The 16,869-nt window shown below is 51.5% G+C and overlaps 1 protein-coding gene across 1 annotated transcript in view; it reads left to right on the top strand.

Moving 5' to 3' along the window:
- Positions 1-9,959: 9,959 nt before the first annotated feature.
- The window catches only part of BMP7 (bone morphogenetic protein 7), a 76,795-nt gene continuing 69,885 nt past the window's right edge, over positions 9,960-16,869 (top strand). The window contains exon 1 of the mRNA XM_045528465.1: positions 9,960-10,894. Coding sequence (XP_045384421.1) covers positions 10,477-10,894 — 418 coding nt within the window. The 5' untranslated portion in view covers positions 9,960-10,476. The remainder of the gene's footprint in view (positions 10,895-16,869) is intronic.

Raw genomic sequence — 16,869 nt, 5'->3', positions numbered from 1 at the left:
AGAAACAGTGAGGGAGGTGGGAGAAGGAAGAAAACAGAGGCGGAGAGAAGCAGCGTGTGGTTGGTGAAGCATTCCCAGGACCGTGGAGATCAAATTCTAATTCCAGCTCGGCCCTGATGCCTGGATCTCAGTTTCTCCATCTTTGAGATGAAGGGTTTGAACCATGTGTCTACAGGACTTTTGACGCCACTGGCGGGAAACTCAGTACACACAGGCTTAAACTGAAAAGTCCTGGATGGTGCTGGCTTCAGGCACAGTGGGCTCCAGGGGCTTATGGATGTTGTCAGTCTCCTGCCTCCTCTTGTTTTGCTCTCCCCTGTAGCTTCTCTCTCTGGCAGGCTCTCCCTGAAGGGAGGAAAGATGGCTGGCAGCAGCCCGGGACCAAGGGACCCCATTGAGAAGAGAGACCTCTCTCCTCAGTAGTTCCCACACAAGTTCTAAAGTTGAGTCTCATGGGCCTGGATTGAGTCACATGACCTTCACTGAGCCAATCACATATGCTGCTCTGATTGGCCAGGCCGGGTCACATGCCACCTCTGAGTTTGGAGGGAGGGGTAGTCTATCCGTAAATTCAGGGCTGAGAGTGAAGAAGGGGCATTTCCACTGAAGACAATGGAAGAACTCTTACCAGAAGAAGGAGAAAAAGACAGGAGTCTCAGACTAGATGGGCAGTCTCCAAAATGTTTTCTGTAAAATCCTGGGAGGAGGAAAAAGGGGAGTGAAAGGAAAGCAAGCTGGGGGGCCCTGGGCCCTTGCTGGGGTTACCAGATAAAATGCAGGACGCCCAGTTGTATTTGAATTTCGGATAGACAGTGAATGAATGTGTACTGTAAGTATGTCCCAGGCATTACTTGAGACATACTTGTAATAAATATTCATTCATTGTTTATCTGAAATTCAAATTGAACTGGGTGTCCTATATTTGTATTTGCTTAATGTGGCAACCGTAGCCCCTCTCCTGCTCTATGTAACCAGAAAAGCTCTAGTTCTGTTTTCTGTGTTGGGCATCTGTGAAAAAATTCCTTGACCAAAAGTTTCAGCTGCTGAAAGAAGAGAAGTTCTTTTAATTGACATGATCTCCCTGTCCCCTGCCAGCTCTCCCATGCTCTATCCTGCAAGGCTGCTAGCTGCAGGTGACAGAAACCATCTTGGGCTGATTGGTGCAGAAAAGGTGTTCACCAAAGGATCTTGAGGGGCTCATAGAACCTCGGCGAAGGCAAGAGAACCAGGCTTGGGGGCTCTGTGGTTGGGAACATGGCACCCAGCACCCTGCAGAATGGGCTGGGCATGGACTGATAGCTTCCGGTGTGGGTGCCTCTGATTGGCCAAGCCTCAGTCACGTGCCAGTGCTCTGGCCACAAAGCTGTCTGGGATGGGAGGGCAGGGTCTTCACGCGTGGGGAATCCCCAAACCTAAGAGTGGTTCAGATGTTGCTGGGAGGAGGGAGTTGCTGAAAGCAGGAACAATGAGCACTTGCTCCTGCTTGTAAAGATGGAATTCTGGGTTTTGATGTTTCTGGAAGGAGGGGTGCTTATCAGAAGCTCAGGGCCAAACAGCAGAAGTCAGTGGGAAGGGGACTCTGGAGAGGGTTAGGGTCAGATTCTGCCCGAGGAGGTGGGCAGTGTCAGCCTTTCAACCTCTGTCTCAGTGGTCTTTGAATAGTGAATTGAATGGAGCTGCCTTGCAATGCACCAGCCTCCGTGGTCCTTTGGTTTGGGTGGGTGGGTTAGGGAGGGGCTGGATGCCTCCTCCAAATCCAGCACACCCCTTTATAAGGTCAGGGGAAAACTGGATTCGCCGACCCTGACTGGCAGAAGCCTGGTGTGTCTTCTTCGGTCTAACAGTCTAAACCAAGGGTGGAGAACCTTTTCATGTTGGAAGGCTACATTAATTTAGCGGTCATCAAATAAGGCCACGTTCAAGAAACTTCCATTAGATATACTTAAAAATGTACATTATTTGGCAAAAGTCTACTATGTACTTAATAATTTCAAAAATGAAAATTATTTGTTAATTTTAAAGTTAACTAACATTTTTATGACTTTGTTGTGTCTGCTTTTGTTGGAAAGTATTTGAATATTTGGTTGCAGTATGGAGGTCCACAGTTTCAGTAGATCCTCTAGATGGCTGTCAGTCATTTGTGACCTTAAGAGCATCTTGATTTGGGTTAGGTGGGAGAATGTAGATTTGCAGCAGCAAGTGGTTGAAAAGCAAGAAAGCATTTTTCAGACATGCTGTAGAAGGTGTGGGTATTCTACTACATTTTAACGTATTTCAATTGGATCTTTCTTAGCATCAAACAGTGACTTTAAAATGTTATCTACTGAGAGCTCAATCAATTAGGTGCCTTGATGATATCAACTAGGTGAGGCTGAAATGCTAATTTGAGTGTGATGTCATGATTCTCAAAGTCAGTGAACTTTTCATTGTATTTTCCAATTAATAGGTCTACAACAGTTGCGTATTCTTCAAATGATTCACATATATCATCCTCCTCATCAATGACCTTTGCTAACTGGGGAAAATGTTCATCTGAAATTTCCTTGTGAAGAAGAAATGTTTTGAAAAAAGATAGTTGTTTTTCGAAATGCTTGGATTTTTTGCCACATATCATATATAGACTTAGTTTTACCTTGCAAAGAAATATTCAAGTCATTTTGATTTGACGTGATATCGCACAGAAATGCTGTATCCCTATAGAAATCTTTCAATAATTCACATTGCCGATTCTGTTCTTCATAAAACTTAACCATCTGTTCTTTCAGAGATAAAATTTTGGCTAACATCTGTCCCTGCAAAAGCCAACACACTTTAGAATTATAAGGCAAATCCACACCAAACACATCATTGTTTAACTTTTAGCATGTTATGAAACTGATGATGTCATGTTCCATTTACACAAATATAGTTAATGATACTTAAGTAGCTTTAGCATATTTTGCTGATGCAAGACACAATGCAAAGAAACGAGAGCGTCTGGATCTGTTAATACTTTTTTTATCTGTGCAATAAACCCTTCATGTTTTCCTGTCATGGAAGGTGCACCATCTGTACATACACTCACTAAATTTACTGAATTCAGCCCTACTTTATGACATTTATCTTGAAAGTCGTTGAAGATATCTATTCCCCATATTCTATTCACAAGAGTGACTAAAAGCAAAGAAAATCTTCCATTATAACCCAAACAAAGTATAAAACCTGTACTGAGTCAGTAGTCAGTTGATTCACCCAAAATAATACATATTTTCCTTTTGAAGTATTGCATGAAGTTGTTCTATGAAGTTGAAGCGTAATTCATGCTGCCTGTCAGTTATGGTTCTCCTTGAGAGAGGTAGTGTTTTGTACTTTGAAATGTTACCCAGGTCTAAGCGTCCCACAACTTCAACAATGCATTCTTTCACCATTGCTGCATCACTTAATGGCTTCTGGTTTTCCAAGTATATAAGCTACTTTATAAGTTGCTTCAGTGGCATTATATCCAGGTCTTATTGCTGCTTGACAATTTGTCTTTCCTTTTGCTTTTCATCTTTCAATTTCTGCTACACAAACTTTCGTGTCTCTCCGTATAATTCAAAATATCTGTGGTCCTTGTGAGTGTTATAATGCTGATGATCATTGAATTTCTTTAATGTTGATATTGCAGTATCACAAAGCAAGCAAATCATACTCTATTTAGCAGAAACAAGATAATATTGCAATTCCCGATCCTCATTAAAAAATGTTTTCTTCCTTCATCATTCTCTTGGTCTTCTTTGACACCATGGGCTGTTAAGCAGACAGAATTAAAAAATACTGTCGAGCTATGCAGCTATTCACAAATTCCACTTCAGACAGAAACACAGTGCACCATTGTTAAAAGCTGATAACAGACTGGCGTACTCGATTCTCATAAACTCTTGCCAACCAGCCTGGTGCGATAGTGGTGCCAGTCAGGTGGAGGAAGTTAGAACTAAATTATGAGCACAGCAGCTGTCATTTCAGCCCTTATGTCTTACTAAGGTTCTAATTGTGCAGGTCAATCTCGATTATTTTGTTGAAACTTATTTTATTTTTTGGTATTTTAAATATGTTCATTTTAAAAATAAAATAAAAGTATAAAAGATGAACAAAAATGTATTAATAAAAGAATTTGTTCTGTAAAATTTGGATTCAGTCAAAAGGCAGTACTTAAGGACCTAGAAGGCCACATGTGGCCTTAAGGACGCAGGTTCCCCACCCCTGGTCTAAACCAAATTGAATTAGTTGCCAACAGATAAGCATTGAGAATTGTCACATTCAAACCCAGGTTTCCAGCTTCTCTTGGAAATCAGATCTGCTAACGTTGGAATCAAATTCTTGGATAGCATCACCCATGGGCATGTGGTTTCTAGTGCACCCTGGTCCCCACCCCTCTTCCTTGCATCTAGGCCAATGTGCCTTGCCAATGTCATCATCATGTCTGTGCTCATGGCTTCCTTTAGTCGAATTAGGAGGAAAGTAAGTATTCCTTGAGCCTCATGATGTGGGCCCTGGATCTCTGTATTTGTGTTACTGCTGGGTGCCTATAGGCATTTCCCTGCATGACTTCTGCAATAAAAGAGGAGTTAAAGAGGGGCTCAGAGGTATTCTAGGTGTTTGTGGAACACTGATAGGGCACCCACTGTGTGTGAGGCCTCTGCTGGCACTCGGAGGCACACACAGAACTGAGACAAGTCTTCTGTCTTGGCATGACACAATGTTTCAGGACTCAGGTCCTGCAACCAGACAGCCTGCATGATCATCCTGATGTCACCACTCACCATCAAGGTGGCTTTGGGCAGGTTCCCTCAAGTAGTTGAGCCTCAATTTACTCATCTGAAAAATGGGACTAACAATAAAGAACATCTCATAAGGTAGTTGGGAGGAGTAATGAGTTAAAAAAAGACACTTGGAATTGTAGCTAGCAGATATTGACGTTTTCATCCAAAGCTTCAAACAATTTGTTAGTTCTGATGTCAGAGAATTAGAGCATTTCTCCTCGATGCACAGTCTGAAGAGCACAGCGCCAGCACTGCCTGAGCGCTGGTAAAAAGTGCAGACGTCCTAACAGATCCCGGGGGATCCGCGTTGCTTTAGGACAAAGTGTGTGGAACAGGGCTGCTCCCAGGTCACTAAATGTGCACCGATAATTCAAGGCCTGGGCTGTGTAGACAGATGTCGCTTTGGGTCCTGGCTCCGTCACAGCTTAGCTGTGTGACTTTGGGCCGTCACTCTCAGAATCTGTGTGATCTGGGGAGCAGAACAGGCCCCTCTATGCAGAAGGTGACGTGGGTTACCACGGTGCAGGCTTAGCAGGTGCCTGGCAGGAGCAAAGGCTGCTGATGGTCGGCCACTCCTTGTCACGTTTTGGGAGAAGGAAAGAGCTCCCTCTAAAGCTGAACCAAGGACAGTTAACGCTCAGAACAAAACCAGACTTCCTCCAGTCCAGGAAGAAATAACAGCCATTATAATAATAAACAAAACCACAGCTTCCCCTTAGCTGTGAGACCCTGGACATCCTGCTGTGGTATCAGCTTTCTCGTGTGTGTGTGTGTGTGTGTGTGTGTGTGTGTGTGTGTGTGTGTTTCTGTCTGTCTGTCTTTCTGTCTGTTTGTGTTTTCCGTTTGGAACAGTGGCCATTGCCATGTATGCTTAAGATTGACAGAAGACGTTTAGTCTCTTACTCGGCTGTTTAAAACATTTTGCAAAGAAAATGCCAGAGTGAGCATGCACAGGCAGCCTGGCCCTCAGTGCGCTGAAAGATTTGCATGGGAGACAACATTTCATCACAGGTGCGCTAAAATAATTTCCTCTGCTGGGTAGGTCTCTTTGCACTCTTTCAGCCATGCTGGGGTCTGAGGTCCAGGTCATTTGGCCTAGCCCAGGTAGGGTAGACAGAAGGAGCAGCCCCCAGACCCCTTGGCTGTGTTGGGCGCCCCCGTAGTTCCCCCAGGCCGGCTGAGCTCCCTCCAGGGCAGATGGTATAAGAGTTGTGCAGATGAAGACGAGGTCCCCACCTCGCTGAACAATGTGTGTGTCAGCAGAATTCTTTTCTTCTTTTTATTGCCTTGGAGAGACATATGCTGACGTGGTCAAAATCTCTTCGGCAAGATGTGACTGATGAGGTAGGAAATGAAAACTCCTTGCCCAGCGCTGGGAGGCAGCAGGCGAAGGGTGCGGACACAATAACACCCCTCGGGATTCCAGGCTGTCTTTCATCCAGGGGAAGGCGGCCCCAGGTGTGCAGCAGACTGGGCCAGATCGGATTACCACCCTGGAGCCCAGCACTGGGTGCCCTGGCTGGGGGAGCCGCAGCCCGCGGTGGGGTGTGGGTGGGGGGCTGGCTGCTGGGGAAATGAGATAGGCCCCAGGGAAGTCCCTGGGCCCTGGCCGGCCTCCGGTGGGGCTGGGGGACAATGAGGGGCTCGGAATGTAGGGATTACCCTTTCATCTCTGATATCACTCTCCCGCTCTGCTCTCTGTTTCGCTCTTACGCTATTGCCCTCCCTCTCTCTCACTCAGAGTCAGGATAAATTTGTTTTTCTCTGCTTGGCCAAAAAGCAGATCATCATGAAAAGTTTTGTTGTTATTTTTAAACTCAGGAGGCTTTCTATGAACACACTTTCCTTTTCATCCAGATGGTAACTAACATGTATCAAGGGCTGTCTCTGCACCCCAGGCACCGTGCGAAGCCCTTGTGTGAACTGAATCACCTTCTGAATCCTCGTAGCAACTCCAGGAGACAGGTGCTGTCAGGTCCCCCGTTTTACAGCGGGGGACCCGAGGCGCAGAGAGGTGAAGGCCCTTGCCCATGGTACACGGCAGGGAGTGGCAGGGCAGGACACAGAGCCCAGGCCACCTTCTGCCACCCAGCACTTGCCCGGGATAATCTCAAAGGCTTTCCTGGCCATGGCGATTCCTTGCTTGCAGGTTTGCATTCATTCACTCATTCATTCCGCAGGCACTGAGGGCCTGGTGCAGTGGCAGGCACTCCTTTAGGTGAGGAAGCAGGGAAAAGAAAGAGCCCACCCCCTCCCCCAGCAGGGATCACAGGAAAGATAAGGCTAAATGGGAGTTGTGGGAGTTCAGAGGAAACCTTATCTCTTGGAGCCTTGGATATGAAGAGGGTGTTGTCTCTTCATCTTGCATGAGAAAAGATGGCTTCTGCAGGAAGGGCTGGGGTGAGAGGTCTGGGGGAGTCTTCAGCCTGGCGCCTGCAGGTCAGCACTCAGTCCACTGGGCTCTTAGGGTATTGGTTGTGCTTATTGTTATTCATTCAACTGGCACTTATTAAGCACCTGCTGTGTGCTAGGCTCAGGGTGGACTTGGGTGAGATGCATAAAGAGGGGTAAACTGGAGTCTTTGCTTCAAAGACTTCCCGGGGTGGCTGAGGGGGACAAGGGTAGACACTGACAAAGCAGTTGTTTCCCTGGGTACAGTGGTAGCACCCATACCTGCGGCCCCTGGGCCCAGCCTCACCTGCTCAGGAAGGTCCCTCAAAAGACTTGAGAGGGCATGAACAGCAGAGAAGGCTGCCGCACAGCGGGGGCGCCTCGGCTCTCATTTTCATTTAGGCTTTGGAAGAAATTGACCTTCTGCATCTCTGCTGGGGGCACAGCCAGAGCTGGGAGACAGAGCCCACTCTGCAGGGCTCGCACACTTGCTGGCTCCTCTGCCTCCGGTGCCTTTCCCTGGGAAAGCCCGGCTCTCGCTCATCCTTCAGGACTCAGGTCAGTGGCATCTCCTCCAGGAGACCCCTCCCCACCCCTCAGCACCCCACCCTGTTAATGCCTCCCAAATGACCCGGATTCTTCAGCTGCACACTCTCAGATGGACGCTGGGTGCCGGTGGCACTCCTGAACCTTCCCCTGTCATCCCTGGGCAGAGCCCTGTGCTCTACAAGGCCCATCCCGGTTCCCTTTCCCGTGTGCCCTCCTCTGCCTGGCTCCTGCATCCTTCCCGAGAGAAGCCACGGGCAAGAACTGCCTCCCCTTCCATCCCCAAACCCGTTTAAGGTTCTTGCTTTGTCTCCCCTGGCCTGAAAGCCAGTGTCTCGATGGAGGCCTCCAGGCAGGCTCGCTCATTGCTGTGTCCTCCTGCCCAACGCTGTGCTTGACACTGGGACTGGCCACACAATTTTCAGGGCCTGGTGCAAAATGAAAATGAGGGGCCCTTTGTTCACAGATTATTAAGATTATTAAGAACTCCACTATGGTGATAGCAGAGCAAGAAACCCAGCATGGGGCCTTTGGGAGCTCAGGGCCCTATGCCACTGCCCAGGTTGCAGCCCGTGCAGCCCACCTTGCCTGACACCCAGTGCTCAACACACGTGTGCTGCAAGAGGAGTTAACGGATGACGGGCAGGGGGAGGGGGCTTTTAGGGGCCTCGGTGGACCAGAGGGCAGAGGCTCAGCCCTGGCCAAGGGGCTCAGGACCTGCTCCATCTCACGGCTGGGACCTGGGTATGGATGGCTAGGACCCGTGGCCTGGCATTTTCCTGCGCCTTGCAGGACTCTGGCCTCTTCTCTCTCCACGTGGCGTCTCACCGTGTGGCCCCTCAGGGTGCCATCTTGTCCAGAAGCCTTCAAGGGAGGCCTCTGCTCCAGAAATCTGCAGAAGGTGAGATTCTGCTCCCCAGCCCTCCTGCTCCAGGGAGGAGCAGCCCCCACCGGAGGTTTAGCCAGAGTCCCCAAAACGCGCCCTTCTCTGCTCATTCCAAACTCCCTCTGGGGAGCCTCCCTCTGTCCCAGCCCCAGGAGAAGAGGGAGACAGGGCTGAACTTTTACCCCTCTGCACTCATTGCTGCTCTGGGTGAGGGGTTATTTTGCTCCCATTTTTACAGATGAGGAAACTGAGGCTCCAAGAAGCAGTAATTGGCATAAGGTCCCAGGCTGGCAGAGGAGATGGGCGGGTTCTGAGGTGTCTGGGGCCTCCCTGTGACAGAGTGGGGGACTCAGTATCATTTATGGGATGGCTGAAGGGTGACGTCTCAGGCACAGACCCTGGCAGGGAACCAGTTGCGAAGACAGCGTGGGCTCCCTGGGCACTGCCAGGTGGGGACCGCAGGGAAGGGCAGACAATGGTGCGCAGTGGCTAGTCTGGGAGGCGGGGGGGGGGGGCCTCAGAGAGGAGGAGGTGGGGAAGAACTTCCCAGCTCACACAAAGTTCACTTATTCATTCTACAAATGTAGATTGTGCAGCCACAGCGGCTGCCGGGCGCTGGGTTCCAGGAGGTCGCTGGCCTGGGCCCTCGGGCGCTCGGTTTCCAGCGGGGGAGACGGCGCGGAACAGCTCAAACAGGAACTGCAGGCAGTAAGAGAAATTAAAGAAAATTAAACAAGTGTGCGTGGGATTGAGGAGAAGCAGCGACCGGCCTTAGCGTGGCTGGTCTGGGAAGGTCTCTGAGAGGCGAAACGGCATCTGGTGCAGGCGAGGGAGGAAGGGAGCGGGGCAGGGAACGGCAAGTGCGAAGACAAGGTAGAGGCAGGTTCGGGGAAGCCTGGAGGGCTCAGCGTGGCTGGAGCAACAGAAGAGGGACAGAGGGACAAGGCGGGCTCAAGGGCCACCGCCTCCGGGAAGCTTCTGCTACCCGGACGCTTCCTCCGCGCTCCCCCAAGCTTTTCCCACCGCAGCCCGAACCCCGGCTGTCCTGCTCGGGTCTCCGTCCTGGTCCGGACTGCGAGTCCCGAGAGCGCAGGGTGGGCTCGGATTCCTGCCTCCACGTCCCCGCGGCGTCCGGCCCGGCGCTGGGCACCCCGTGGGCACTCGGTAAATATTTGTCGAGCGCACTAGAAGGAATGAATGAACCCATTGGGCACAGCTGGGGGGAGGGCGGGGCCGAGGGCAGGTGGGAGGCCGCCGGCGCGGGAGGGGCCCCTGGAAGCCCGTCCTCCTCTCCTCCTCCTCCTCCTCGTCCTCCTCCTCCTCCTCCTCCTCCCAGCCCAGCGCGTACCACTCTGGGGCTTCCGAGGCGGCCTCTCGTGCGATCCAGGGCGCGCAGGGCTGGGAGAGCGATCAGGGCCCCCGCTCTCCGCACCCGAGGTTGGAAGGGGGTGGGTCGCCGCTGCTCCCGGGCGAGAGCGCCAGAGCAGCGGGAGGAAGGAGCGCTCGCCCGCCCGCCGCCTCGCTGACTCCTCGGCGCTCGCTCTCTGGACTTCTAGGTTTGCTGGCTGCTCCTCCCACCCGCGCCCGCCTCCTCGCTCGCCTGCTCGCTCGCTGGAGCTGGTTTCCAAGCCCTGCGGTGCGCCCGGGCGAGTGCGGGGCAAGGGGCCCCCGGCCAGCGCCGAACAAGGGGCGGGGGTCGGGGCAGAGCGCAGCCGGCCGGGGAGGGGCCATGTCTGGCGCGGGCGCAGCGGGGCCCGTCTGCAGCAAGTGACCGAGCGGCCTGGACGGCTGCCTGCCCCCGTCTGCCACCTGGGGCGGCGCGGGCCCCGCCGCCGGGAGCCCGGAGCCCGGGTCGCGCGTAGAGCCGGCGCGATGCACGTGCGCTCGCTGCGCGCCGCGGCGCCGCACAGCTTCGTGGCGCTCTGGGCGCCCCTGTTCCTCCTGCGCTCCGCCCTGGCCGACTTCAGCCTGGACAACGAGGTGCACTCGAGCTTCATCCACCGGCGCCTCCGCAGCCAGGAGCGGCGGGAGATGCAGCGTGAGATCCTCTCCATCTTGGGCTTGCCCCACCGCCCGCGCCCCCACCTCCAGGGCAAGCACAACTCGGCGCCCATGTTCATGCTGGACCTGTACAATGCCATGGCGGTGGAGGAGGGCGGCGGGCCCGACGGCCAGGGCTTCTCCTACCCCTACAAGGCCGTCTTCAGCACCCAGGGCCCCCCTCTGGCCAGTCTGCAAGATAGCCACTTCCTCACCGACGCCGACATGGTCATGAGCTTCGTCAACCTCGGTGAGTAAGGGCAGGAATGGGGGTGCGCGTCTCCGTCAGGGGGTGCTTTGGGACAGGGAGGGGGCTGCTGCGCTGCTAACATCCAGCCTGCCCAGCTTTCCAGTCCCGGCCGTTTGCAAAACCTCAGGGCATACCGGAGGATCTCTCACCCCTGGCCCTAGTGGACCCCAAGCCGTGTGCGACCCTAGGTGGGGCGGGTGAAGCGCTGCTGGCTGTGGGAGTTATTGGGAGGGAGAGACCTATCCAAAGTCCCTTCCTTGTTGTGCCGTTGGCCGCATCTCTGGGGCCGGAGGCGCCCGCCCGGTCGCGGCTCAGTTCAAAGCGCAGGGCTCGGTCATGTGAGCTGTCCCGAGCCGGCGCGGCCCGCGCTACCTGGATTTAAAGAGCCCTTCTCGGCCAAGCTGCCTTCCCGCCCTTCCTGGGCCCCTCTCAGCCCTGCCTGGCCCTGGCATCGCGGGCGTCGCACTCCCTTCTCCGCCCTGGGAAGCCCTACCTGTCCCCTCGCGGCGCGCCCGCCTTAACGTGCTGCGCGCTCCGAGTACCGTGGGGGCCCTCTTTCGCGGCCGCCGGGCGCCCCTCTCACTCGGCTGGAGCTGGGGAAGAAACGTTGCCATTGCGAGTTTTCTATTTTAAATATTTAATGATAGGTCCCGGGCCAGCAGAATCCATTTTCAGCGTTTATCACGTGTGGCGCGCAAACCACGGGTTTTGGCGATTGGGTGGCGCGGATCTCCGGGCAGACGCATGTGGGGGCAGCTGGGGGACCCTGTTTGCAAGTGGAGCCGAAACGAACCCGGGAGGCGAGGCTGGGACTGCTACAGGGGCCGGCGGCTCCGCCTCGGTCTATGCGCGCACATTCACCAGACTTGCTCAAACTAACCCCCGGCAGCGCGCTGTGGGGCTGATGATCAAATATTTGGTTTCCGAGATAACACGCCCGATAGCGCTGTTTCCTGAGCCGCTTTCATTCTGCTTGTGTAGCTTGCTGCGAAAACCCGAACCAAGTCAGGACAGCAAACTCACGCCCACGGGAGCTGTGTCAACATGGAAATAATGATCCTGAAGCCCCACGCTGGGCACCTGGGGCACGGATGGGGGGCGCGAGGGAGCGCAGATCCGCCTTAAAGCTTCCCGCTCCAGATAAGGTCCCTGGAGTTCCCGGGAGGCCATTGTCTGTACTTAATAATAACCAAATTCAAATAGTGAAACAAGCTTCAGCAAGCAAGGGGTGGGAGGTTTAGATGCCCAAATAACTTCAGGAAAGTTTAAATTATACTAAGCAGCCAGTTAGGAACGAGGCAGCTCCATATGTCCTGATTTAGAACCATCTCCAGGATGTATGAGGTGGGAACAGGTAAGGTGCAGATGAGTACGGTTCCACGTGTGCTTGTGTGTCATCCGTGTCCTACTGGAAAAAGACACCAGGAACTGGAAAGAGATCTTGCTGGTGGGGGCGGTGGGGCATAGTTGGGACTTAAGGACTGGGAGCTGGGGTTTGATTTTTCATTGTCTGCACTTCTGTCTGTGTGATTTTTTTTTCTTTTACAATGTGTATTTATTGCCTATGCCAAAAATTAAACAAAAATTCCAAGTACATACACGTAAAATAATTAGTGAACACAGTGCTCTGTAGCCCTCCCCAAGCCTGGGGTTAACCAGGGTCCTTTCTCTGCTGGGGGATTTATGGCATCTTCCGTTCTGTTGGGTACTCAGGACTCCTGCTGAATGCAGCAGGTTCCAGAGGCTGCCTTCAGAGCCTGGCTGGGGTCATTAAAAAGGTATTTGTAATCCCTGGCTTCTGTAGAAGGCTCTGCAAACCCAGTGCAAAAAGTACCCTGATGCTTGTGGCCAGTAGTATGGCCAGCCCCGGGGGCTGCCCACAGCCCACGAAGGACCAGGTTACTAACTGGGTGACTCTGGAACTTTGGGGCAGGCTGTTTGCTCCCCCCATGGCAGTGGAAGCAAGCTGGGGCTTGTTTGGGAAGGCCACAGCTGGGTGGTTTTCCTCCTCTGGCTGTACACACACCTTTCAATCCATTTCTTTCATCTTGAAAGGACAAAGACCGGCTTGTCTGAGCCTCTTAATCAGTCGGGCTGGCTTTGGGCTTTGTGGGACCCTGACTTTCTCAGGTCCAGCTTTCGGGAACATCACTCCAAATTAGATGGCAGAGTGGCTTTTAACATAGCACACTGACCTTGTTTTCTTTCTTTCTCTTCTCTAAACTCGAGGTAATTAGTTAGGTGAAGACCTGGACTGCAGTTTGGCGAGACGCTTCCTGTAGATGCTTTTAAGGTTGGCCTTTAATTTCTGCTCAGCAACAGCACAGGAATAAACAGCCTGTCCCTTCTATTCTGCTGTGACTTGGAATTTCTCCATAGGAGGGACTTGGGAGTGGCAGTGGGTTTGGAGAGGGATGGGGGGTTCCTGTAGGAGGCTTGTTGGGGGTGCTGAGTTTTCTGAGAAGGTACATTATTTTTCCTTGGATTGCAGAACATGTTGATCTGTAACAGTCAAAGTTTTCTGAAGGCAAGTTTATTCTCACACTTTGCCTAAGAGTGAGAAAGTATCACTTGCACATATCAAACCATTATTTGTTATTATGGGGAGACTTTTGGGGACCCTTGATGGGGATCTTGAGGGGATGCTGTCTTCCTCTGCCGCCCTCTCCCCACTGCACTGCATACCTCTGCAGTCCTGCAGGCGTGCGTGCGTGCGTGCGTGCGTGGGGAACCCCTACCTGAATTCTGAAGGGTTTTGCAGACCTGGTGCATTTATTCTTCCTTCTGTCTGCAGCCAAACTGGTTTTTGTTCCTATAAGTTGTTCTCCTTGGAATTCAAGTTTTTTGCCAGGCTGAGCAGGATCTTAACTAGAGGGGAAACTAGAGGGGAATTTACGACAAAACCAGGTGCTGGGAACGAGGACTTCAGCCTGCACCTTGTGACAAAGCCCAGCCTGTACAATAAAGCCCCGTGCAATGTGAGTTGAGCTGCCTGCGTGAGACTCACATCTTCCCAGCCTGGGCCCCTTAAGTTCAATGGCAAGATTTGTAAACTGGTTTGCATTACAAGCCCCTGACTCCTCTGTGTAGACTTAATTTTGGAATTCAAAACAGGCTACCCTCTCTTAAGTAGTCCCCAGGCAGTGGCAGTGGCGATTCGGCAGACTGAACCTAGCAGTGGCCCTCACCCTCCTTTCTTTGGAGAAACCCAGCACAGGTCTGTCCAGAATCTTCTAAAGAAGCTGGCTGGTGCTAGGGCAGTGTGACTCCTGTTTATCTCTGGTCCAGGTTATGAAGGAATGAAATTTGCTTAATCTTCAAAACTAAATTTAAAAAAAAAGGGAAAGTCGGAAACCTATCATTACTGCAGTCAGCGTATAAAGGTGGCTTTTGTTAACGTCGCCGAAGAGTGGGGAGAAGGCTACGCAGTTTGGTTTTTGCTTCATGCCATCTGCCTGTCCTTTTTGTTGACAAGTGTTTGGCATTAAGCTCTCTCCCTTTGCCCCTTAAGAGCAGGCCCTACCACTGTAGAGTATTAGAAAAAGATTCTGTTACAGTTTAAAAATTTCCTTCAGGGAGTGCTTCAAGAAGGGAGCGTGGACTGCAGGCATTTGCAGCTGTAACCTGGCTTGTGTTAAAATTTGGAAGGGGCTGTTCCACATTCCAGCACTCGGAGCGCCGGCCCTCACTGGTAAGCAGCCAAAGGTTAATATAGATGTCACACAGCCTCCCCCCTTTCTGTCTTTCTTTCTTTCTGCAGAGCGCCTTCACTATAGGAGTGCACCAACAGCTGTGTTTTTAGTAACCCTTTCAAAATCACTTCTTTTAAACCTCATTTTCCTGCTTATATAAATCAAAGATTTTCCCCCTCTTTTCCCAAGGATCTGTGTGACCCGGATTTGAACTTTTTTGATCTTCTGTGTGTTTCTGGAATCAAGGCACGTTAAGGCTGAGCACTGAATGCCAGCTTGGGTGGGTATTTTTGGTTTTTATTCCAAGGTTGTCATTTGGTTGCGAAGTGGGCCCCGTGGAAGGGGTAAGGAAGGTGGCCCCGATAAAAATGGGTTTCAGGGCAGCAAGGGGGATGATTCTTCGAATGCACAGAGAGAAGAGAGGCCGCTCTGGTGAGCTACAGTTTGGGGCCTCACCTCGCCTTGGTAGGCTGTCGAGCCTTTGCTGAGACAAACACAGCTGGCGTTCGATCCCCTGACCACCAGCATGCCTGCGATGTGAGTGAATATCACATGTCCGCTGAACTCGGAGACAAGTGATGACTTCATTTCAGGGAGAGTCCCATCTAAGTTGATTGATCACCCCTATCGCTTTAATATGCCCCCCCATTTGGTAAGGTCATATTTGGCCCATTGCAAGAATCGGAGTGTCCTGAAGCTGCCCCGTCTCCGCCCTTTCCCGGCCTGCCCGTCCATTTAACCCGCTGAATATTTTGAATGGAGAGCGCTTTGCACCAAGCTGCTGGCCACGTTAAGTTTCTCACACTCACTCTTTAGACTTAGCTGGGGGCTGTCGACACACTGTTTTTTTGGCATGCCGCTGCAATGCTTTGCCTTAATACACTTTGGCAGTGTCACCGGGGTTAGGGCACAGGCAGGGATGTGTGGGACCTGTCATGTTATTGTCAGAAGGAACGTGAGGATTAGCCTTTACAGTGTCGTGGTGGGAGAGCATGCAGCTGTGTACACTTATTATACAAGATTTAAGTCCCACTGGTAAAATCAATATATTGAATTGCACAACCCTCTGCTTTTAATTAGTTTAAATCAAATGCGGTGCCATTTTGCCTTCTTTCGCCTTCATGGGGTGAGGAAATACCAATATTTACATAGAAACTGTTAATTTGTGGTGAAAATGATAACACATTGAGCTTTACACACTCAAATTGCTCCGACTTGATGGATCCCAGATCAACGTGGAGCCGAGCGGGTGACGTCAGCAGATGACGGAACAGGCAGGAGACATCAGTGGTGTCTGTTGCTTGGGCCCCGGATGCCAGAACTCAGGTGGGCATGGCTGTAGACGCAGTGCCCGGGGATGCGGGTCTTTCAAGCATGAGCCAATTCTTTCTATTGCAGGTCAGAAATAGTGAGATTCACCCGCATCATCTAAAATCCTTTCTCTTAGCATTCTTGCGAAATTGTGAAGTGGGCACTTGCTTTTGGGTTGTTTTCAAGTCTCTTCTCCCAGCACGCAGGGTCCTTTGTACTGGACAGCTCAAGGCATGGTCCTTTATTTTTTCCGGAGCCCCAGATGCTTTCTTTCCAGTTCCTGAACCAGTTTATAGAGGCGGGGGGGTTCGCTCACTGCGAACGATCCCACGCACGACCATGGCTGTTATGTGAGCCCTTTGCTATTAGCTGTGTGTTCAAGCTGGGATTGAATCCCGGATTTTGTAGCAAATGCCATTTGACAAATAATACTTGACAAAAATGTGACTTGGTATTTCTTAATGTGGAACAGATAGTTCATAGTTAACTTTCCCCGGCAGAAAGTTGCTCAAACCCAAAGTGAAATGGCAGTGCCAGTGAATACCAGGGCTGCCGCTGTGTGTTTTTCCCCTCTCCAAAGTAAAGTGTTTATGATTTGGGGGGATATTAGGAGTGCATGAAGTTTGACACTTACTTATGTGAAGCTCAGAGTAGCATGTGCACTGCCGTCCTTTCAGCATCCGTGTCGGAGGCAGTGTGGGGAGCGGCGCAAAGCCTTTGCTGATCCGCGTGGAGTGGATTGAATTAATGACAGCTCTGAGCGCACCAGCTTTAGGGTAATTGCTTTATTGTTTTGGAGCCAGGGTGCTTATAATCCGGTTCCTGTGCAAACATGTTTAACGTGTGTTAATGCATTTCCAAACCAGAGCCTCTCACACAACCCTGCTTTTCATTAATTGATGTCGGTAGCGTGGTACAGTATTTCAAAGGGCTGGCCAAGTATAAACTGTGTTTCCAATTTCCTTCCTTTCC

This window comes from Lemur catta, chromosome 17 (genome assembly GCF_020740605.2).
Source record: "Lemur catta isolate mLemCat1 chromosome 17, mLemCat1.pri, whole genome shotgun sequence".
In the NCBI taxonomy this organism is placed as follows: Eukaryota; Metazoa; Chordata; class Mammalia; order Primates; family Lemuridae; genus Lemur; species Lemur catta.
The sequence above is the reverse complement of the archived record's forward strand: the minus strand, read 5'-3'. Positions and strand labels throughout refer to the sequence as shown.